Source organism: Morchella importuna, assembly GCF_003444635.1.
Source record: "Morchella importuna strain M04M26 chromosome Unknown Morimp01GS044, whole genome shotgun sequence".
In the NCBI taxonomy this organism is placed as follows: domain Eukaryota; kingdom Fungi; phylum Ascomycota; class Pezizomycetes; order Pezizales; family Morchellaceae; genus Morchella; species Morchella importuna.
The window spans coordinates 186390-210162 of NW_025763441.1; the positions used below are offsets into that span (position 1 = coordinate 186390).

Consider the following 23773-nt stretch of genomic DNA (forward strand, 5'->3'; position numbering starts at 1 on the left):
CTCATTTCCCCCCCGCCCGTTCGCCTAACTATCTCCACGCTTCTTAAACGCATAACCCCATCCTGCTAACACCTGCCTGTTCTGGATCTCGGTTTTCCGCCTCTCCGTCTCCTCCGCATCCACCTCCGTCTCTGTCTCTGTCTGCGGCACCGTCTCTGTCTGCGGCAGCGGAACGGGCAGCGACACGGTCCTCTCAGCCTCTTTCACTACTGCCCTCTCATCCTCTTTCTCCACCCCGCCCGCCTCCGCCTCTGACTTCAATCCCTCCATGCCGCCCTCCACCATTTCGCCCTGGCCTCAACAAGCCTCTCTGCGATCAGCCCTTCGGTATCACCCCTCCCCACCGCGGCTCCCGCGGCCGCCGCCGCGCTCTGCGTCGTCAACGCCTCCACATGCGCAACCTCCGCGAGCTTCGCCGCGGCTTCGGCCGTGGCGAGGAGCTGTCGCAGCGCCAGCGTGCAGTGCTTCGCGCGCGGCGGCCCCTGTGTGTCGGACAACATTAGTTGGTTCAGCGTGTTGGTGGTGTGCCCGAGCAGTGTGAGGATGTCTGAGCTGGCGCGGGGGTGAGTGCTGTGCACGGCGATGATGGGGAAAGTGGGGGGCGGGATAGGATACGCACGCGAGTGTCATTTTTGGTCTTTCGGGGGCGCTGTGTAGTGTGGAGGAGCTTGGGCTTGGAGGTTGGAGGTTAGAGGTTGGAGGTTGGAAGTGTAGATTGTCACCTGCTTCAGCGCCGGGGAGGGGTCGGGGGTGGATGACTAAGTGGACAGGATATGTATGGTACCCTGGTCTGAAAGGGGACAAAAATTCAATCGCGAATAACTTTACCACCAAACGGAATAAAAGAAATCAGTATAAGCAAGGTGTGGAAGTAGTGATGAAGTTTACATTCATTGAACAGATTTCTGATATCTATCCTAGTTGTAAAGTTATCAGAGCCTGAAATCCGTTGTTTTTGGATGTAAAAAACGCCAAGACTGGGTGGGAAATGCTGCCGCCCAAGGGAAACCAATTCCAATGTACCATTACTATGAGATCTCGTTATCCCTCTTATCAAATAACAGATCTCCCAGATAGATTCAACTTCTCCACTAGGTTAGGGTTAGACATCATCGACAGACTGGGGGAAAATTGGCTAGATCAGAACTACTTGCAGGGGAAACGTCGGTTGGAAATCAATGGCATTCAACCAATTATATATTCAAGCTGTAATAACTGGACGGAGATAGGCAATTTTAACTTTTCGTGGTACATTTATATAGTTACTCATGTACCCATTGCTCGTTGATTTCAACAAAAGGGGGGAGGAGAAAGGGTGGTTTCGTACAGAAACCATTCCCGAACACCTACCACCAACTACACCTTCCGTATTACTATATCGAATGTGCATGTTTGCGTATGCCCGGTACTATGGAGGTAGCAGGAACCATGGCTGGTTGGTGTAGCTTGAGGATAGGGGAGGACACGCAACAAGCGTGGCAGCTATAAGAGTACAAGGAAGCAGAGGAAGACTTCTAGTCAATGCCTCTAATAAGATTCAAGTCTATGTGATACTATGTTCTTCACTATCACTCGAAAAAACCCTCGGAAATCGGAAACGTCATCCAACCCCTCTCCGCGACGCCCCAAGTCTGCCCATTATCTCACAGTCCCTGATCCGTCCCACCACACCACCTCCCTCGGCCCCGCTTTCTCCTTCTCCATCTCCACCTCCCACTTCAACCTCTCCGTCTCCGCATCAATCTTCATTCTCTCACTTCTCGCCATCAGCGCCTCCGCGTTCAGCCTCTCCGTCTCCGCGTTCAGTCTCCCCGTCTCCGCATCAATCCTCATCTTCTCAATCATCGCCTCCGCCTTTACCCTCTCCGTCTCCGCCGCCGCCCTCTGCGCCTCCTGCTCAGCTTCTTTACCAGCCTTCTCCGTCTCCGCCTTTAACCGCTCCGTCTCCGCGTTCAGCCTCTCCGTCTCCGCGTCGATCCTCAGCTTATCGCTCCGTGCCATCATCGCCTCCGCCTTAAACCTCTCAGTCTCTGCAAGCCTCGCCGCGGCTTCCGCTGTCGTAACGAGCCCCAGCAGCGCGAGCCGGCAGTGCTCTGCGGGCAGGTGCGCATGCGTGTCGGCCGAGGAGACGCGCCCTAGTGTTTGGGTGGTGTGGCTGAGGACGGCGAGAATCTCGGACCTGGGGGGTATTAGTTTTGTTGTGGGTTGGGGATAGGGGGATAGGGGGGGGAAGCAAAGGGGGGGAGGGGGAGAAGTACGCCAGTGTCATTTTCGGTTTGTCGGAGGAACTGCGCGGAGTGGAGGGAGGATCTTAAACCGGTTGGAGATTGTAAGTGTGGTTGTTACCTGCGCTGCGCTTGGTTGGTCGGGGGTCTAACTTACGCGGCGTTGCAACGCTTTTCGTGATGATTGGCGCTTCAGCCGCGGTAGAGGGGGATGACTAAGTGCACGAGATATGTAGCAGTACCTGCATTTGTCTCAAATGGGGTTTTTAAACGCAATCGGGAGTGCATCCCACAAAATCTTGTGTAATTACAGACCACTACTGGAGCTGCGCTCCGCCGAATAACGCCTTTGAGTAAACGGTTGACTTTAGCAAATAACACTTATCCTTCAAGCACCGGAATGCCTCGTGTTCCCCAGTCGGAGAGCCCTCCTTTCTCGCTGCTCTAGTTTATCGGTTTTGGAATCGCTAAATCTCAAGGGGTAACTTGTTGATCTAGTAAAATGATGCTAGTCATAAAAGCGCTATCTCAAATTTGAGTGTGAAGTGCGTGGTGGATATTGCACATTAATCATAATTTTCAGTGGGAGCAAGAGTCGTTGATCGCATTATGGCCAGCCACTGGGTGTTGGATGTTGTTAACAATTACGATGTTATTAAACGTTTTGTTCTGATCCGTTGGCCAAGACCTACATTTCGCCAAGTGGGCGCCTTATCGAGCAAGATGATGGACGGGGCAACCCATTGGCCAAATGGGCATCTTGATGAATTGTTGATCCAATGATCAAGTGAAGCTCGACGCTGCGTCGCCAGCGGCCAAGTCAACGCTATATAATAATCCTTCCTTCCGCCGAATGTGCCGAAGAGTTCAGCTAATTCAATACTCCAAAGACAGTGCTGAATCACATAATTTACATTCTTTTCTGAGGCGTACACGTAGGATATCCCTAAGCTGTCGATGCTGATACCCTAATAAAAAGGAATGAGATTTTAAACAATTATTATTTGAGAAGGGGATAATGAGATCTATATATATTTTTTTGATGGGCCAGCATTTGCACTACAGATTAATGGATAGGCGCTCATAAAGTTCGGAACATCCATGTCTGCTTGATGACTGGAATAGGGCGATTAGACGAGCTTGTTAAATGGAGCCCCGTATTCATCATAATATGGGCCTTTTGAAAGGATCGCCCTATCCATCAATCTTGAGGAATTGTGCGCGCACTTCGCCAAATCGACGTCTTGGTCAACGGATCAGAACAGTTTCCTCAGGCAGTTTGGACGAGGTTGTTCTAGATGATGTGTACTTCCTCGGTTATGGCTAGCCTGTCCTCTGCTTTTGTCACTAGAAAGGAGACCCATCCATCTCTCCCTTTTTCATCCACATTCTCGGGTCCTTACCTTACCTCCAAGCAAGAATAAGGCTAGTAACTGATAGGGCACTGGGAGACACAAGACCTCTATAGGTAAGAGTATAGCAACAATTACAGCGTGCTCACCTTTGGCCTAGACGCAATTACGCTTCATGCGCTGAACCAGGATGAGTAAAATAAATAACGACTAAACAATACCAGGAGTACAGTGCCCGCTTAACCCTGAAGTAAACTTCGACGTTTCCACGCTGGTATATTATTTTAACCGCGTGCTCATTTCGAGAACAGCGAATCAGGTACCAACAGACCGAAAGTGACCCTCCCGCCGGGGCGCACTGCCGGTACGGGGTCATCAACTCCCCTCCAACCCCATTCAATTTCCGAGTCCGCCTCTACCCCCACCTCTGTGACTGCGTGAAAGCCTACATCGCCTCTCGAAGCGCTTTCAGGCCCCACTCTAACTCTTTCACGTTCATCTCTTCAACAGCCCTCACAAGACGAGACGCTGCTAGGGCCCTCTGTAAATCTATCCTGTTCATCTCTTCAAAGCCCTAGCTTCGCGGCCCCCCGCTCCTCCGCTCCCGCCTCCACCTTTCCCCGCATGCGCTCCGTCTTCGCCTGCGCCGCCGCCTCCACCTCCGCTTCCCACTTCAAGTGTACAAGATATGCAGCATTACCTGGATATATCTCTACTGGAGCTACGCCGCGCTTAGCAACGCCGGAAGCTCACGATTCATAGGTACTCCTCCTCTACGAATGTGAGAAAGTAGCCTGACTTCGAGCTCTTGTAGCCTAGTTTAGCTTCAGGTCCGCCGTACTCCCGCAAAGCAAACGCCTTCCTTTCCTTAATTTTGAAAAGCAATCGATGAAATTAAAAAGGAGAAAACAGCAGGATTTTGAATCTCATACACGAAATCCATATATGCATTCTTCGTGGGTTATACTCTTCAAGTAAAGTCGTGTAGAAACTTCACAAAGTGGGACGGATAGTTGCTTGACGGTGCACTCCGGGTCGAGTCTGTTCTGATCCGTTGACCAAGACGTCGATTTGGTCAAGTGCACGCACAATTCCTCAAGATTGATGGATAGGGCGATCCTTTCAAAAGGCCCATATTATGATGAATAGGGCGCTCCATCCAGTAAGCTTGTGTAATAGCTTTACTCCAGTCATCAAGTACACATAAATTGAGGTTCCGGACTGTGTCAGTAGCTGTACTCCATTAACCTATGTTGGTGTTCACTGAAGTATTGAAACTTACATCGCACGCTATATACAGAGCTAAGTGAGAGAAAGAACACTGTAAGCTTACACCATAGCATATATAGGTGGGTCCTCCGGATCACTACTACAAATAACTCGGGATTTAAGCTCAAAACTTGAAAATCGAGTGTGGCCACTACACTCTAATGGTGGTTTAAAAACTCTAATTCCGTTGTGTAAGAGACCAGAATCGATAACTTAGGGATAGATGACACATACTATATTTATGTGTCCACCTCCGACTTATCTGGTTAACTATTGGCTTTGGAGTATTGAACTCATTAGCACACCTGGAGGTAGACAATAGCATAAGCCCTATGTCGGGAATGGCTGCTTGATTGTTGGATCAATAATCCATCAAGACGCCCATTTGGCCAAGGGGTCGCCCTGTCCATCAACTTGCTGGATAGGGCGCACACTTGACCAAATGTACGTCTTGGTCAACGGATCAGAACAAGTCTCTGCATTCAAGCTTGAGCTGCTCAGTACGATGATGGCTCTGGTGTACCTGAGTGGTGAGGGTGGCATGGTCATTTAGCATTCGCTTAGGTATCTTTGAGTCATCATGCTGAGCAGGACCCTACAGTACAAGTTTCGAAAGATATTTTACCTGTCCTGGGCGCTGAAGTGCAAGAGTTTGGCTCTCCCAAATAGTGCCCTATATATCCCTCATGGGATATGGCTACAAAAGAATAGTGTGCCAGGAGGGATGAATTATCTTTACCCTCAGTAAGAGATAATCCTTACTGTTTCGCAGAATAAAAAATAAAAAATTCAGTATGGATTGAACCTGCATATATATATGAGGTTCCAGACACCTTATCCACACACTAGAAATCGGATATAGCTACTCCTAGAAGTGAGCCATTTTGTATGGTCGGTTAGGATGTTTACCTCTGCCTTCCGCCTGGAAGTAATCATAGCTTTACTCTAGCCAAATTAGGGAGCTGGAGCCGGCACAAGATTTACCTTCCTCTGGGGATAGATAAACAGGAAATCTTCAAAGAGGCTCATACTACCCCGTCTCACCCCCAGTTAACCGGCGGGGTAGATGATTTACCTACTCCCGAAAAATTGTACTGTAGGGAGGAGACTCGATGGTAAAGCAGGTATCCGTCCCCTACTCTGGGAAGGTGAGGAATATGACTGAAAAAAGCACCCATAATTCCCATCTCAAACGAGGAACTCTGCTGTCCCGACCTTTTGATTTCGCCGATTATCCCTCGAAATTAAGGAAAGGAAGACATCAGCTTTGCGAGAGATCTTGTAGAGTAGGACTACGGCCTATGAGCCGTGACTTGATTATAGCTACCAATTGAGATTCAGGGGGTTAATCCTAAGCGCAGCGCAGGTCTAGTACAATGATGACTCAAGGATAACTAAGCAAATGCTGAGCAATTATGCCCGCTCTGAAGCATATGGTAGTAAAAATTGCACTTGGTTTGTTTGTGCTCATTTCAGCGAGGCATGTCGATGGGAGTAGGGTTGTATTATGGCTAGTTCATTCTCCAATTTTGTCAATATGAAGAGAGAGCCATCGATCGCTCTCTCTCCTTCTAATCCGTTTCATCACAATACATCCGCTACGTTCTCGCTCCTTACCCTACCTCCGAGTAGGAGACACTGTAATGCCCGAAAACTAAGCCAGCGCCAATGACTGATAGGGCTGAGGGAGGGGGGATGACCTATTCCATACTCGGACGGCTCTTGTCCAGGAACATTCTGATACAGCGAGCGCCAGCCAAGAGTAGCTGGTAAGATTGGAAGCATCTTCTGGCTCTGGATACCATGCGCAGGTAAGTCTAGTTCCAATCCTTCCTTTATAAATAAGGAAACTCTAATCAAGACTAGTAGGCGTCTCGAGTTGTAATAGAGAATGGAGATTAACAGGCTTCAGGAGGTGGATAATTAGTTATCGAGATGAGTTGAGTAAGATAGAACATAATTCTTGTCGGACAGCGGTACTCTATACATCCCTTCCAGGCATGGATATACGTTCCGCAAATATGCTTGAATTACTTTGAACTAGCCAAAAACCCAAGAAAATACGCGAACACACACTGGGGTGCTTGGGGGGCGGCAGCAAATAACTTCAGGAAGACCCCCCCCCCCCTGGTTAAGTGCAAGCGTCCAGAGGTGCCGGCCGCTATATTCGAATGTTCCTGGATAAAAACCGTCCATTGATGGACCGGAGCAGGGATCTCTACAGGCCGCGAGGATACCAAGGATTCCGAGCTGACCTTTGGCCTAGACCCAATTACCCTTGAATGATTGACCTGAGGGAGAACGATGACGGCTAGAATAAATAACGACTAGTCGAGTGCCCATTAAACTCAACCACCTCTGAAATTTCCACCCTGACATGTCACCCTGGCGATGTACTGATTCCAGAACCAGCTCATTAAGCACCCACAAACAAAATCAAAACCTATTCCCGCCTAAAAGCGCTGCAAATACAAGAACACCAACTCCCCTCCAACCACCGTCAAACTACCATTCCGGCCCTACCCCTCGTCGCCGCTTCAATAATTCCAGCGCCTCGCGAGCTGCCGCCCGGTCTCTCTCCTTCCTAGTACTCTCGGTTTCCGCCTCTGCTTCCGCCCTCATCCGCTCTGCCTCCACTTCCGCCTGCACCTCCGCCGCCGCTTTCATTCGCTCGGCCCTAACCATCATCCACTCCCTCTCCGCCTTCAGCCTCTCTACATCAATCTTCATCTTCTCACTCCTCACCAACATTGCTTCCGCCTTTACCCTCTCGGTCTCGGCCACCGCCCTTTCACCCTCCTTACCCACCTTCTCCGTCTCCCCCTTGAACCTCTCCATCTCCTGCGCCGCCCGCTCTGTCTCCCTCACTACCTTATATGCCTCCATTTTCACCTTCTCCGTCTCCTGCGCCGCGCGCTCCGTCTCCCTCACAACCTTCTCCGCCTCCGCCTTCACCTTCTCTGTCTCCTGCGCCGCACGCTCTACCTCCCTACAGACCATCCCTGCCGCTGCCCGCAATCTGTCAACCTCAGAATGCGCGTAATCGGGGTCCGAACGGATCCGATCCGTCAGGACCGCTGCCTCAGCCCGCAATGCGTTTATACCCGTGATGCCCGTCGCCCCCTGTGCAGTGAGTGCCTCAATGTGTGCGACGTCGGCGAGCCGCGATGCGGTTTGCCCGGCGAGCTCGAGCTGCTTCATGGCCGATTTGCGCTCGTCGGCGGTGAGCGGCACGTGTTGGCCGGGGGAGGTGATTTGTTGGAGTGTTTGGGTGGTGTGGCTGAGTAGGGCGAGGATCTCTGAGCTGGTTTGAGGAGGATCAGTTTTGGTAGTGGAGGCCGGGGCTGCGAGATACGTACGCGAGTGTCATAATTATGTGTGGGGGGGTTTGGGCTTGCTAGGTGGGGTTGGGGTGTGGGGATGTTGGGTTGTGGGGCGAAAGTTCTCCTGCCTTCGCTTGGTTGGTTGGGGGTCTTCTTGAAATAGGACGCTCGACACGTTTCATAGTTCTGGAAGATTCTCATCATTTCATTATAGTATTTGTCATCGGCGTATGACTCACTTTCCCATTAGTCATCCTATTACTCACACGTCTATGACTCATTGTATTTCTTTTGTACTACCTTTCATTAGTATAAATACGGGGCATTCCCCCTTAGCTAGAACAATAACACGATCAATTACTTTACTTCTCCTACATACTTTCTCTAGGTTATGAGCCCGGAGACCACTCACGCTTATACACTCTTCACCATTTTTACCACAAAGTACACTTTCTCGTTTCACTTTCAATCATGTCTGAGAGGAGCATCAAAATTCCCGCACTCCCATGCAAGCTGGATGGTCAAGGCCATTACACTGTATGGAGGGACCTTGCTACCCGAATGTTGAAAGTTCACGATCTGTGGAACTTGGTCAATGGTTCGAGTAAGCGTCCCGTGTTGACAACCATCACCACTACTGTACCTACAACGGCACCACAAGCAACAGGAAGCGCAGCCGAGGCTGATGAAGACGAAGAAGAAACCTCCGACAATGCCGAAGAAATCAGCGATTGGGACAAGAAGGATAACCTTGCGGTCGTATTCCTCCAATCTAACATCGAATTTGAAGTTATTCTCACGCTGACACCGGCCGACACCGCTCACCACCTCTGGACTCAACTCGAGCACAGATTCGATCGGAAAACCGTCGCCTCCCTCCACTCGCTCCTCGCCAATGTCGTCACACTACAGTACACACCCGACAAAGGTATCAAGGAACATCTAACCCAGTTCAACACTCTTTGGTCATCTCTCCTCACTAGAACTAGTAACTCTACGGACAAGACCAAAGACCCACTCGGTTACCACCTTCACCAACTCGCATCTGTCTCAGAAGCGAAGGCATCCTTCCTACTCCTCTCACTCCGGCACGAATCCCTCGAATCAGTCGTTGACAACCTGCAAACCAAGCCCAACGTCACCTTCGATGACGTCTACGAAAAGCTGTTGGATCTGGACTCACGGCGCAACAACGATGGACAGGCGGCTGGAGAAGCCTACACAATCAGGCGAGGAAACCCAGGACACGGAAACAACAACAGAGTCAGGAGGCCACGTAACAACGAAACAGGAAATCGGGACGTCACATGCACCTGGTGCACCAAGAATGGAGAATATGCAAAAGGCCACACGCACAAAAATTGCCGGAAACTCAAAGCTTTCAGAGACAAGGAGAAGTCCGCTGCATCTGGCAACCTCAACGTCGCATCTGGTACTGCATTTCACACAAAACTCGACCTCTCTTGGATCCCCGATCTTTCTGGCCTTCCCGCACTCGAAGAAACCGATGTGTTCACAATGCCGGTTGACTTCGACTTCACCAACTTCTCAGATGACACCTCGGATATTACCATGGAAGATTACTTTGGCTTCATTGCAGGACCTTCCACCACCGATAACAAGGCGTGGATCTTCGACCCTGGTGCAACCAACCACATGACCGGAACGCTGGTTACCGACCCGACTCCCTATACTGGAACAGTTACTGTTGGAGGAGGTCGCAAACTCCAGATAACCGGAATTGGCAACGTCACCATCAACGGATCACATGGCCTGATCACTCTGCAGAATGTATTCTTGATCCCGAATTAGGCAATACCAACCTGATGTCTTGGTCTTGCATCGCTAAAAAGGGATTCACAACAATTGGGACGGAAGACGGCTTCACCATCTACAAACCGAATAGCAAGGAAATCATCGGGATCGCTAACGCAAATAGTACTGGTCTATATATTTTTGAAACCAAGGAACCCTGCGCACACCTCTCTGCCGCCACCAGCTTCTATGACTGGCACCAACGGCTCGGACATCTCCCCGCTTCCTCGCTCTCACGGCTTCGCACCATGGTCGCCGACCCCAAGTCTCTCCCCACATCTGGTCACATGGAAACATGCAATACATGTGAACTCGCTAAATCAACCAAGTCTCACCTCGCTCCCCTCACCGAACCACAATCCAAACAACCACTGGAACTAATACACTCAGATCTGAGCGGCAAGTTCTCGACTCCTTCTCTGGGCGGTTTCAGTTACTATATCACTTTCATCGACGATTACTCCAGGTACGCTCACCTCTACTTCCTCAAAAAGAAGTCAGATGCAGCAGCTGCCACAGAACGATACATCGCATACATGGAAAATCAATTGGACAAAACGGTTAAACGGTTTCGAAGCGACAACGGTGGCGAGTACATCTCCAATGACCTTCAACAATTTTTCGCCTCTAAAGGCATAAAGCATGAATTCACTGTACCTTACTCCCATGAGTCAAATGGAACAGCAGAACGCTTTAATAGAACTATAGCAACAATGGCACGATCCGCCTTGCTCGACCACAATCTCCCAAAAAATCTATGGGCAGAAGCGATCAACACCATGGTACACGTCAAAAATCGCCTCCCGCACAAATCACTCCCGAATATGACACCTTACGAAGCACTTACCGGAAAGAAACCCTTTATTGGGCATCTCCGATCCTTAGGTGAAACCATGTTCATACACATACCCGTCGAAGCACGACCAGCTGGAACAAAACTGGATGCAAGGGCCATAACGGGACAATTCTGCGGATACGGAGATTCTGAAAAAATCTGTCGCGTCTACATACCATCACAAAGGAAAGTAGTTCTCTCTCGTCATTTTAGGTTTAAAGGTACATCCGTAGGGGAAGAAATCGAAGTCAAAACAAAAACCGATACACCCCCTAAACCAAAACAAATCGAGATCAAACAAGAACCACCCTCACGTCCGTCAACACCAAAACAACGTAGGACATACGACGACGACCCAAGCGACGACGACATGATCAACCAACAGATAATGCGCGAAACCATGGAACATTACTCCGACACTGATTCGGAAGACCACGCAAGTATAGTGGGGGCCGGCTATACGAGGCCCGCCACTGAACGTACCCCGCATGATGATAATGAAACAGATACTGATCAACCGAGACGTAACCCAGCACGGGAACGGAAACCTCCGGTCAGATACGGACACAACATTCAGCATGACACTACCCTAACAGAACCAACAAACTACCACCAAGCAATCAACAGTCCCGACTCCGAAAAATGGCAGAATGCCATGAAAGTTGAACTCGACTCACTCGCAAGGAATAACACATGGAATCTGGTCAACACACCGGATCACCGCAAACTGGTTGAGTGCAAATGGGTATACAAAATCAAACTCGGGCCCGATGGCAACCCCATACGGTACAAAGCCCGACTAGTCGCAAAAGGTTTCTCACAGGTACCTGGTCAAGATTTCGATCAAACCTATGCCCCCGTCACCCGATATGAATCCATCAGACTACTCCTCGCTCGCTGCCTTCAAACCGGCGGTCAATGCGATCAGATGGACGTCACAAGCGCATTTCTATACGGCGAACTTGAGGAAGAAATCTACATGAAATCTCCTCCAGGCTACCCCACTCCCGGCAAAGCATGCAAACTAATCAAATGCATCTACGGCCTCAAACAATCATCAAGGGAATGGTATGCCCGCCTCTCAAAAGCGCTAATCAAAATCGGATTCAGAAAAGCAGACTTCGACCCTTGTGTCTTCATACACAAAACAGGGGAAGTTGTCATAGCAATATACGTAGACGATATCCTCATCTTCTACTGGTCCGTTGAACGCAAAAACCGCGTCAGCCTCCTCCTCCACTCTGAATTCGAAATGACGGAAACTGGCACAGCCAACTGGGCACTCGGAATCCACTTGATCCACACAAAAACAGGCATAATCCTATCACAGGAAGCCTATCTCAAGCGTGTACTTATCAAATACGGCTTCGACGAATCAAGACCTGTGGCAACACCTATCGACAACAACGTCCACCTCCAAAAAGGAACGGAAGCTGAAAAAATCGACGATCCAACAACTTATCAGTCGATAATTGGTTCACTCATGTACGCAGTCATCGGCACTAGACCCGACCTCGCCTACACCGTCACCATGCTCTCGCAATTTTCTTCCTGTCCCACTAAGGCTCATCTAGCTGCAGTCCATCGCGTCCTCCGTTATCTCAAAGGTACCCTCGATTGGTCACTCTTTTACGCCAAAACGCGACCAACTGCACTCATCGGCTATAGCGACGCAAGCTATGCCTCCGACATCGACGATCGCCGTTCATTCACCGGCCACTGCTTCATGCTAGGGGAAGCCCTCATCTCCTGGCGCTCTTATAAGCAACGATCTGTCGCCACTTCTACAACTGAAGCGGAATACATGGCCCTCTCGGACACCAGTCGACAACTGATCTGGTTAAGGAATGCAATCCACGAGCTGGAACGAAAACCAAATCTCTCTTTCATTCTTCGAGGCGATAACAACGGTTCTCTCTCCTTGGTTAAAAATCCTGTCTTTCATAAAAGGTCTAAACATATTGACGTACATTTTCATTTTGTTCGGGAACGGTTTGAGGATGAATTATTTGAACTGGAATATATTTCTACGAACGAGAACGTGGCGGATTTACTTACTAAAGGATTGGATAAAGGCAAACATGTTTTATTTTCTTCTACTATTCACTGTGGCTCACGAGGGGAAGTCTTGAAATAGGACGCTCGACACGTTTCATAGTTCTGGAAGATTCTCATCATTTCATTATAGTATTTGTCATCGGCGTATGACTCACTTTCCATTAGTCATCCTATTACTCACACGTCTATGACTCATTGTATTTCTTTTGTACTACCTTTCATTAGTATAAATACGGGGCATTCCCCCTTAGCTAGAACAATAACACGATCAATTACTTTACTTCTCCTACATACTTTCTCTAGGTCTAACTGTCGCGGGGTTGCAACGCTTTCCGATTTTGTGATTGGTACCTCAGCCTCGGAGGAGGGCGGGGCGCGGGGCATGACTAAGTGGAACAGATTTGTACCTGCATACATGTACCGCTGGTACTTGATAAATTCGCTATCTCCGTGACTGGAGGGGGTCACCAAGTGGGGCCGTGAGACAACTTGGCTGATATCACGTAGGGAATCCTAGAGGTGATCGCGCGGGTTGCAACCGTGAACTCACATGTAAATCATGTCGCAGTTTACCAACTCCTTGTGTACAGCATGTTGGGTGTGTGAGTTGCAATCGGGTACAGTGGCGGACAGTCAAACCCGACCACAACAATTACCATCAAAATTGTTACCGATCCGCAACTCAACCACATTGATCTAAACTATTAATCCTTTTCTACAACCATGGTAATACAGATTCTTATCAAAGATACTGAAAGCTTTTGAAAATAAATCAACTTTGACGTAACTCGGAGTTCCCTACATGTTAGCATTTTTCATTATGCCCAGTTGGGAAAAAAACACGAAATATTCAAAGCATTAATCAATCGGGTGATTTCTGATGATTATAGGGGTTGGGCGGAATCTGTTTCAAATTCTATAGAGGCGTTCTTGAATCATTCTCACCTGCGAAATATATTTTTCTGAAAAAATCATTTGCCGGAGGGCGTTAGTTACTTGATACAAATGAAAATCGAAATATTTTTTGTATTTGGGCCCCAATGGATATGTTATTATTAGCGAAAGTATGTAGGAGAAGTAAAGTAATTGATCGTGTTGATTGTGCTAGCTAAGGGGGAATGCCCCGTATTTATACTAATGAAAGGTAGTACAAAAGAGATACAATGAGTCATGGACGTGTGAGTAGTAGGATGACTAATAGGAAAGTGAGTCATACGCCGATGACGAATACTATAATGAAATGATGACAATCTTCCAGAACTATGAAACGTGTCGAGCGCCCTATTTCAAGACTTCCCCTCGTGAGCCACAGTGAATAGTAGAAGAAAATAAAACATGTTTGCCTTTGTCCAATCCTTTTGTAAGTAAATCCGCCACGTTCTCGTTCGTAGAAATATATTCCAGTTCAAATAATTCATCCTCAAACCGTTCCCGAACAAAATGAAAATGTACGTCAATATGTTTATACCTTTTATGAAAGACAGGATTTTTAACCAAAGAGAGAGAGCCGTTGTTGTCGCCTCGAAGAATGAAAGATAGATTCGGTTTTCGTTCTAGCTCGTGGATTGCATTCTTTAACCAGATCAGTTGTCGACTGGTGTCCGAAAGGGCCATGTATTCCACTTCAGTTGTAGAAGTGGCGACAGATCGTTGCTTATAAGAGCGCCAGGAGATGAGAGCTTCCCCTAGCATGAAGCAGTGGCCGGTGAATGAGCGGCGATCGTCGATGTCGGAGGCATAGCTTGCGTCGCTGTAGCCGATGAGTGCAGTTGGTCGCGTTTTGGTGTAATGGAGTGACCAATCGAGGGTGCCCTTGAGATAACGGAGGACGCGATGGACTGCAGCTAGATGAGCCTTGGTGGGACAGGAGGAAAATTGTGAAAGCATGGTGACGGTGTAGGCGAGGTCGGGTCTAGTGCCGATGACTGCGTACATGAGTGAACCAATTATCGACTGATAAGTTGTTGGATCGTCGATTTTTTCAGCTTCCGTTCCTTTTTGGAGGTGGACGTTGTTGTCGATAGGTGTTGTCACAGGTCTGGATTCGTTGAAGCCATACTTGATAAGTACACGCTTGAGATAAGCTTCCTGTGATAGGATGATGCCAGTCTTAGTGTGGATCAAGTGGATTCCGAGTGCCCAGTTGGCTGTGCCAGTTTCCGTCATTTCGAATTCAGAATGGAGTAGGAGGCTGACGCGGTTTTTGCGTTCAACGGACCAGTAGAAGATGAGGATATCGTCTACGTATATTGCGATGACAACTTCCCCTGTTTTGTGTATGAAGACACAAGGGTCGAAGTCTGCTTTTCTGAATCCTATTTTGATTAGCGCTTTTGAGAGGCGGGCATACCATTCCCTTGATGATTGTTTGAGTCCGTAGATGCATTTGATTAGTTTGCATGCTTTGCCGGGAGTGGGGTAGCCTGGAGGAGATTTCATGTAGATTTCTTCTTTAAGTTCGCCGTATAGAAATGCGCTTGCGACGTCCATCTGATCGCATTGGCCGCCGGTTTGAAGGCAGCGAGCGAGGAGTAGTCTGATGGATTCGTATCGGGTGACGGGGGCATAGGTTTGATCGAAATCTTGACCAGGGACCTCTGAAAAACCTTTTGCAACTAGTCGGGCTTTGTACCGTATGGGGTTGCCATCGGGCCCGAGTTTGATTTTGTATACCCATTTGCAGTCAACCAGTTTGCGGTGATCCGGTGTGTTGACCAGATTCCATGTGTTATTCCTTGCGAGTGAGTCGAGTTCAACTTTCATAGCATTCTGCTATTTTTCGGAGTCAGGACTGTTGATCGCTTGGTGGTAGTTTGTTGGTTCTGTTAGGGTAGTGTCATGCTGAATGTTGTGTCAGTATCTGACCGGAGGTTTCCGTTCCCGTGCTGGGTTACGTCTCGGTTGATCAGTATCTGTTTCATTATCATCATGCGGGGTACGTTCAGTGGCGGGCCTCGTATAGCCGGCCCCCACTATACTTGCGTGGTCTTCCGAATCAGTGTCGGAGTAATGTTCCATGGTTTCGCGCATTATCTGTTGGTTGATCATGTCGTCGTCGCTTGGGTCGTCGTCGTATGTCCTACGTTGTTTTGGTGTTGACGGACGTGAGGGTGGTTCTTGTTTGATCTCGATTTGTTTTGGTTTAGGGGGTGTATCGGTTTTTGTTTTGACTTCGATTTCTTCCCCTACGGATGTACCTTTAAACCTAAAATGACGAGAGAGAACTATTTTCCTTTGTGATGGTATGTAGACGCGACAGATTTTTTCAGAGTCTCCGTATCCGCAGAATTGTCCCGTTATGGCCCTTGCATCCAGTTTTGTTCCAGCTGGTCGTGCTTCGACGGGTATGTGTATGAACATGGTTTCACCGAAGGATCGGAGGTGCCCAATAAAGGGTTTCTTTCCGGTAAGTGCTTCGTATGGTGTCATATTCGGGAGTGATTTGTGCGGGAGGCGATTTTTGACGTATACCATGGTGTTGATCGCTTCTGCCCATAGGTTTTTTGGGAGCTTGTGATCGAGCAAGGCGGATCTTGCCATTGTTGCTATAGTTCTATTAAAGCGTTCTGCTGTTCCATTTGACTCATGGGAGTAAGGTACAGTGAATTCATGCTTTATGCCTTTAGAGGCGAAAAATTGTTGAAGGTCATTGGAGATGTACTCGCCACCGTTGTCGCTTCGAAACCGTTTAACCGTTTTGTCCAATTGATTTTCCATGTATGCGATGTATTATTCTGTGGCAGCTGCTGCATTTGACTTCTTTTTGAGGAAGTAGAGGTGAGCGTACCTGGAGTAATTGTCGATGAAAGTGATATAGTAACTGAAACCACCCAGAGAAGGAGTCGAGAACTTGCCGCTCAGATCTGAGTGTATTAGTTCCAGTGGTTGTTTGGATTGTGGTTCGGTGAGAGGAGCGAGGTGAGATTTGGTTGACTTGGCGAGTTCACATGTATTGCATGTTTCCATGTGACCAGATTTGGGGAGTGACTTGGGGTCGGCGACCATGGTGCGAAGCCGTGAGAGCCAGGAAGCGGGGAGATGTCCGAGCCGTTGGTGCTAGTCATAGAAGCTGCTGGCGGCAGAGAGGTGTGCGCATGGTTCGTTGGTTTCAAAAATATAAAGACCAGTACTATTTGCGTTAGCGATCCCGATGATTTCCTTGCTGTTCGGTTTGTAGATGGTAAAGCCGTCTTCTGTCCCAGTTGTTGTAAATCCCTTTTTAGCGATTCAAGACCAAGACATCAGGTTGGTATTGCCTAGTTCGGGGATCAAGAATACGTTCTGTAGAGTGATCAGGCCATGTGATCCGTTGATGCTGACGTTGCCAATTCCGGTTATCTGGAGTTTGCGACCTCCTCCAACAGTAACTGTTCCAGTGTGGGGAGTGGGGTCGGTAACCAGTGTCCCGGTCATGTGGTTGATTGCACCAGGGTCGAAGATCCATGCCTTGTTGTCGGTGGTGGAAGGTCCTGCAATGAAGCCAAAGTAGTCTTCCATGGTAATGTCCGAGGTGTCATCTGAGAAGTTGGTGAGGTCGAAGTCAACCGGCATTGTGAATACATCGGTTTCTTCGAGTGCGGGAAGGCCAGAAAGATCGGGGATCCAAGAGAGGTCGAGTTTTGTGTGAAATGCAGTACCAGATGCGACGTTGAGGTTGCCAGATGCAGCGGACTTCTCCTTGTCTCTGAAAGCTTTGAGTTTCCGGCAATTTTTGTACGTGTGGCCTTTTGCATATTCTCCATTCTTGGTGCACCAGGTGCATGTGACGTCCCGATTTCCTGTTTCGTTGTTACGTGGCCTCCTGACTCTGTTGTTGTTTCCGTGTCCTGGGTTTCCTCGCCTGATTGTGTAGGCTTCTCCAGCCGCTTGTCCATCGTTGTTGCGCCGTGAGTCCAGATCCAACAGCTTTCCGTAGACGTCATCGAAGGTGACGTTGGGCTTGGTTTGCAGGTTGTCAACGACTGATTCGAGGGATTCGTGCCGGAGTGAGAGGAGTAGGAAGGATGCCTTCGCTTCTGAAACAGATGCGAGTTGGTGAAGGTGGTAACCGAGTGGGTCTTTGGTCTTGTCCGTAGAGTTACTAGTTCGAGTGAGGAGAGATGACCAAAGAGTGTTGAACTGGGTTAGATGTTCCTTGATGCCCTTGTCGGGTGTGTACTGTAGTGTGACGACATTGGCAAGGAGCGAGTGGAGGGAGGCGACGGTTTTCCGATCGAATCTGTGCTCGAGTTGAGTCCAGAGGTGGTGAGCGGTGTCGGCCGGTGTCAGCGTGAGAATAACTTCGAATTCGATGTTAGATTGAAGGAATACAACTGCAAGGTTGTTCTTTTTGTCCCAGTCGCTGATTTCTTCGGCATTGTCGGAGGTTTCTTCTTCGTCTTCTTCAGCCTCAGCTGCACTTCCTGATTCTTGTGGTGCCGTGGTAGGTACAGTAGTGGTGGTGGTTGTCAACACGGGACGCTTGCTCGAACCATTGACCAAGTTCCACAGATCGTGAACTTTCAACATGCGGGTAGCAAGGTCCCTCCATACAGTGTAATGGCCTTGACCATCCAGCTTGCATGGGAGTGCGGGAATTTTGATGCTCCTCTCAGACATGATTGAAAGTGAAACGAGAAAGTGTACTTTGTGGTAAAAATGGTGAAGAGTGTATAAGCGTGAGTGGTCTCCGGGCTCATAACCTAGAGAAAGTATGTAGGAGAAGTAAAGTAATTGATCGTGTTGATTGTGCTAGCTAAGGGGGAATGCCCCGTATTTATACTAATGAAAGGTAGTACAAAAGAGATACAATGAGTCATGTACGTGTGAGTAGTAGGATGACTAATAGGAAAGTGAGTCATACGCCGATGACGAATACTATAATGAAATGATGAGAATCTTCCAGAACTATGAAACGTGTCGAGCGCCCTATTTCAAGAATTATCATTCTTGCTGATTAAATAAATTATTGCTTCACTATTTAACCAAATATCAATTTACCCATAAACGATTCTCGCAGAAAAAATAGAGCAACGGTTACTTAAAACTATGAAAGCGAAACAAAACCTAAAACATGAAGATACACATACATCAGCAAAAAGTGACATGTCGTCTTGCAGGACCTGGGTACCTGAGATGCCCCAGATGCCACAGATGCCCCAAGACATTTGCTTACCTGTTGACCGACGCCGGGGCGTACCGAAACAGAGCCAGTGCGCCTCTTTGCCGAAAGACGTCGCCGCGACAGGTCTAGACGCAAATTCGTCTTTTGGAGTCTAACGCCGTCTCCAAACCAGTATTCTCGGCCCGGTTAACGGGTTTCGCTGGCAGTTTCTGCTGGCAGTATGAAATCACTCGGCAAAAGGTACATCGACTAGGACATGGTTTCCGCGCAACTTTCACATATATTCGTCTATCTGTCTATCTAATTCTCTATGTACAGTACGATGCCAGTCGTGAGGGTCAGGCGCGGCGTCGCAACGCCCCCCGAACCATCACGGGTACCAGCACAGCAACCACAATTGATCCTTTGGAGAGCTGAATTTTTGTATAGTTGTTAAATAGTAGATAAATAACAATAATTTGATATTTAATATCTTGTGTACCAACCCGCCGTTAAAAGGTTGTGGAAATCTGGTTGCGCGCGCGGCGTTGCGACGCCGCGCCTGACCCTCACGACTGGCATCGTACTGTACATATTTGCTAGCACCCTACCTACCTCCGCACGCTGCCTGCCCGCTTGCCTACCCCCAAGCCCGACTGCCTACCTCTATACCTGCCTGCCTACCCCTGCAGCTGCCTGCCTACCTGCCTCCCTCCGCTCCTGCTTGCCTACCTCCTCACCTGCCTTCTTACCTACCTACCTACCTAATAGGAGCTTAATTGACGTTGATATCGTGCACCGCCAGTCTTCGATTTAGCCGTAGATTTGAGCGTACATTTGATACTAATTTAGGTTTCGACTTGGTGCAATTAGTCGACCTCTTGATGTCGGTTTGTGCTTCAATTTGGTGCTAATTTAACGCAATTACCTGATGGTTCAGGCATCAATTCAAGCGTCGATTTGACGCTATCAATATGGTGCTGTTCAGCAGTCTATAGCAGCGTCAGTACTAGCGTCAAAATTCAGAGGTAGGTCAATATGTATTCAGACATCGCTGCTGGTAGGAGGTAGGTGACGAAGTAGGCATCGCTGCTGGTAGTAAGTAGGTGTTGAGGTAGGTGTCTGGAGGAAGGTAGACAGATAGGCAGGAAGGCAGCAGGTAGGCAGCAGGTAGGCAGCTGCGCAGGCAGGTAAGCAAGTGGAGATCCTCGAAATGTCAAATCTGACGTTACTCGCTAGCGAGCGCAGGGCTAGCGCCGGTACTTAGGCAGATTCGCCAAAGTGGGTCACCTTTTGGGAGGCAGTGGTGCGTCAAGAGAGAGGTATCATATTTGGAATGCCGACTATGCGAGATGTTATATTTTGGATGCCTAATAGGCATTACAAGACGACCTATCAAATTTTGTATGCTTACTAGGTGCCAAAAGATTACATATCACCTTTTGGTGGCAGCGGGACAAGGTTTTGTGAGCAACAGACGAGGTTTTGGACGTGGAAGACGAATTTGGACTTTGAGCGCGCGGATTCGTCCTGGTGAAACCCGTTTTTTGCTGATGGATGCTAACACTATAGTAGTGATTCGTTGTTCCCTTTCTCTATATTTCATATTTGTTATAACTATAAATAACTGATCCAATATAATTAACCAAATAATAGTACTTGAAGGTTATAACTAGTATAATATGGAGTTTACCTTTTGTAGTTAAGTTGAATCTGTTAGACATTGTTTAAATCATAATAACAAATTATAGAGGAGACATTTAAAAGTTACCCAGAACCCTAACCTACAACAGGACTTCCTCAAAATCAATCCTTTACTCGTGAATATTTATCGAATAGGGAAAGGTTCTAACTATTCCTTTGCGTACTAATATTTGCTTTAGAATTCAATTTGCTGTCCGTGGTAATGGCTTTCCTATAATTTTCTTTGAGTAACAAATTATACTTGGTTCCTATCAAGTGCCAGTGTCCGTCCTTAATAATTCAATTGCATCAATTATTATTGAACAAGCAATATGTATTATATTTGTTGACAGCAGCAAACTAATTACACTTACTGTCGACAAAGTTACTAACAAACTATTTGTATGATATGGGACTTCCACCTTTCCCTCTTTAAACCCACCGACATTTTTAAAAACAATCAACAGAATTCAAAAGTATCAAGCTCAACTCCTAGAAATGCCTTTATCGATAATGAGATTGCGATACTACTCATATTCAATTATGTTATTGAATCAGGATTTCAACCATCAGCAAAAATGGGTTTCGACAGGATGGATCCGTGTGTCCAGATGTCCAAATTCGTTTTCCGCGCCCAAAAACTCATCTGTTGCTACCAATGCCTCGTACTGCTGCTGCTAAAATGTGACACGTCGTCTTTTGGCGCCTAGTAAACATACAAAATGTGAGATCTCGTCTTTTAACGCCTCGTAGGCGTCCAAAATATGACCTCTCGCCTTCTAACACCTAGTAGGCGTCCCAAATATTACATCTCGCCTCTTGACGCCCCACCGCCTCCCAAAACGCGACACACCGTGACGAATATGTGATATTCTGCCTAAGTCCTGGCGCTAGCCCTGACCTCGCTAGCAAATGACGTCAGATTTGACATCTCGAGGATCCCCACCTGCTTACCTACCTGCCTAGCTGCCTATCTTGCTCTCGACACCTACCTCAACCCCTACCTCCTACCAGCATCGATGCCTACCTCCTACCAGCAGCGATGCCTACTTATACACCAACCTCCTACCAGCAGCGATGCCTGGATACGTATTTACCTACCTCTGCACTTTGACGACTGTTCTGACACCACTACAAACTGCTGAACAACACCAAATTGACAGCGTCAAATCGACGCCTGAATTGATGCCTGAATCGTCAGGTAATTGTATTAAATTAACAGCAAATCGACGCTCAAACAGACATAAGACGTCGACTAATTGCACCAATTCGACACCTAAATCAGCATCAAATCTATGCTCAAATCGATGACAGATGGTGCACAAAATGAATGTCAATTAAACTCCTAATTAGTAGGTAGGAACGCAAGCAGGTAGAGGGGTAGGCAATTAAACAGGTAGGTAGTCAGGCAGACAGTACGCGCGGAGGTAGTAGGGCGCTAAGAAATATAATGATGTATATAGAATTGGATAGACAGATACACGAATATATTTGATAGTCTCGCGGAAACAATATCCTAGTCGATGTACCTTTTGCCGAGTAATCTCATTTTGTCAGGAAGAACTGGTATTGAAAGCGGTTAACCGAGCTAAATATACTAGTGTGGAGACGCCAAAAGACAAATTTACGTCTTAACCTGTCCCGACGCTGTTCGTTGACAAAGAGACGTGGGGCACTCATCACTGGAGGCACAGTTGTCGGTATGCAGGTAAGAAATCGCTTTGTGTCGTCTGGAGCGTCTGGGGTCTCTGGGGCGCTTAGCATCACAAGACGAGACTTCATGTGATTAATGATATTAAAATTGCGTGAAAGATTTGATCAATTCGGATACTATGAATTTTTATTTGTTTGTGACTTTTTTCTTATCCCCTAACTTCAAATGCATTTGAATGGGTTTCCAACTAACGGGACTTCAATAAACTATTTTGAATTTGCCAAATGAGTTGTTCACCAGTTGAATAGGAATTTTGCAAAAGCGTATATCAAAACCTCTATGATTATAATATACTACACTAAATTCAATTAACTCAAAAAAGATTTTTTTTATTCATGTAACAGTTTTACTCTTTACCGAATAATTCAGAAGTAGATATTTACTTGTAACAGTAGAATCAGAGAAGGAGGAAAGTATCATTATCCACCATTGAAATGAATACTAATTGATAACTGATTGCAAAATTTCTAATTCGAATAAAGATTTTTTATCGTAATGATTCTCGACTGAAATAATTTTTCACTGTCAGCGTGATCCGAGATTTCCAAACCTTACTGTTCGATTAGGAAAGTTATATTTCCATCAGCTGTTGTATTGAGCAAAACCAATATTTCAAGGAAAATTTATTAATAATACCTAAAACGTGATATCAGTATTCTCCAATTGCCAACTTGGCTGCAATACTGTATTGAAATACTATTCCGAGTCAAATAATACCATCAATCTTATAATATCTTTACCAATATACTTATTATTATATCTCAAATTGTCATTGGTAGCTGTCCGTCAAAATCTAAAACTTTTCGGTCAGATTTCGTAATTTTGGAGATAAATAATCCCTACGGTTTTGCTACAAATCAGTATCCTATTTTGAAGTGAACAATTTTGAGTCCCAAAACCCTGAGTCGGCACTGATATTTACTGATTTTGGCAATCTCCTGCAAATATCTTCTTATGCCAGCTGACAATGTCAACTTCCAAGTATGTTTAACAATCCCCTGAAATAAATTGCTGTAGTCCCCTATTGGTACATCTCCTCACCTATTCTAAAGTCCGCATTCCCAATACTAATGAAATGAATAAAGCAGAAGAAAACAATAGACAAGCGATTCTGCATACTGATATTCTTCTCTCCAATCCCGGACAGGTAACTCCTGAACCTTGCAAAACCACTAACTCAACCTTACCATACTATTGTTCTCTTTATACCCTGAAAAGCCTACCAGCTTGGAGGAGTAAACCTCGATTCAATTCTGTTTAGGATGAGCCACCCGACTCTAAACATGTCAAAACAAGAGTCTAATACTACTGTGGTCGTTACGAGTATGTCCCAATGACTAGATACCCTTGAGGCTTATCCCTTGGTCACCTAACTCAACCGTCATCACAATAGATCACTCGTTTTACTCAATGTTCT

The 23773-nt window shown here is 47.2% G+C and overlaps 3 protein-coding genes across 3 annotated transcripts; all 3 read right to left on the reverse strand.

The window, feature by feature from the left end:
- Positions 1-24: 24 nt before the first annotated feature.
- On the reverse strand, positions 25-630 carry LAJ45_10312 (uncharacterized protein; the record flags this gene model as incomplete). The annotated part of the gene is made up of 3 exons (XM_046119839.1): positions 25-291; positions 345-552; positions 620-630. 3 exons carry the CDS (start codon positions 628-630, stop codon positions 25-27), a joined length of 486 nt encoding a protein of 161 aa, XP_045966976.1.
- A 1008-nt stretch (positions 631-1638) lies between these two features.
- Positions 1639-2269, reverse strand: LAJ45_10313 (uncharacterized protein; the record flags this gene model as incomplete). The annotated part of the gene is made up of 2 exons (XM_046119840.1): positions 1639-2179; positions 2259-2269. The coding sequence occupies 2 exons, from the start codon at positions 2267-2269 to the stop codon at positions 1639-1641; spliced, it is 552 nt and encodes a 183-aa protein (XP_045966977.1).
- Positions 2270-7351: 5082 nt separating this feature from the next.
- On the reverse strand, positions 7352-8047 carry LAJ45_10314 (uncharacterized protein; the record flags this gene model as incomplete). The annotated part of the gene is made up of 1 exon (XM_046119841.1): positions 7352-8047. One exon carries the CDS (start codon positions 8045-8047, stop codon positions 7352-7354), a length of 696 nt encoding a protein of 231 aa, XP_045966978.1.
- Between the last annotated feature and the right edge of the window lie 15726 nt (positions 8048-23773).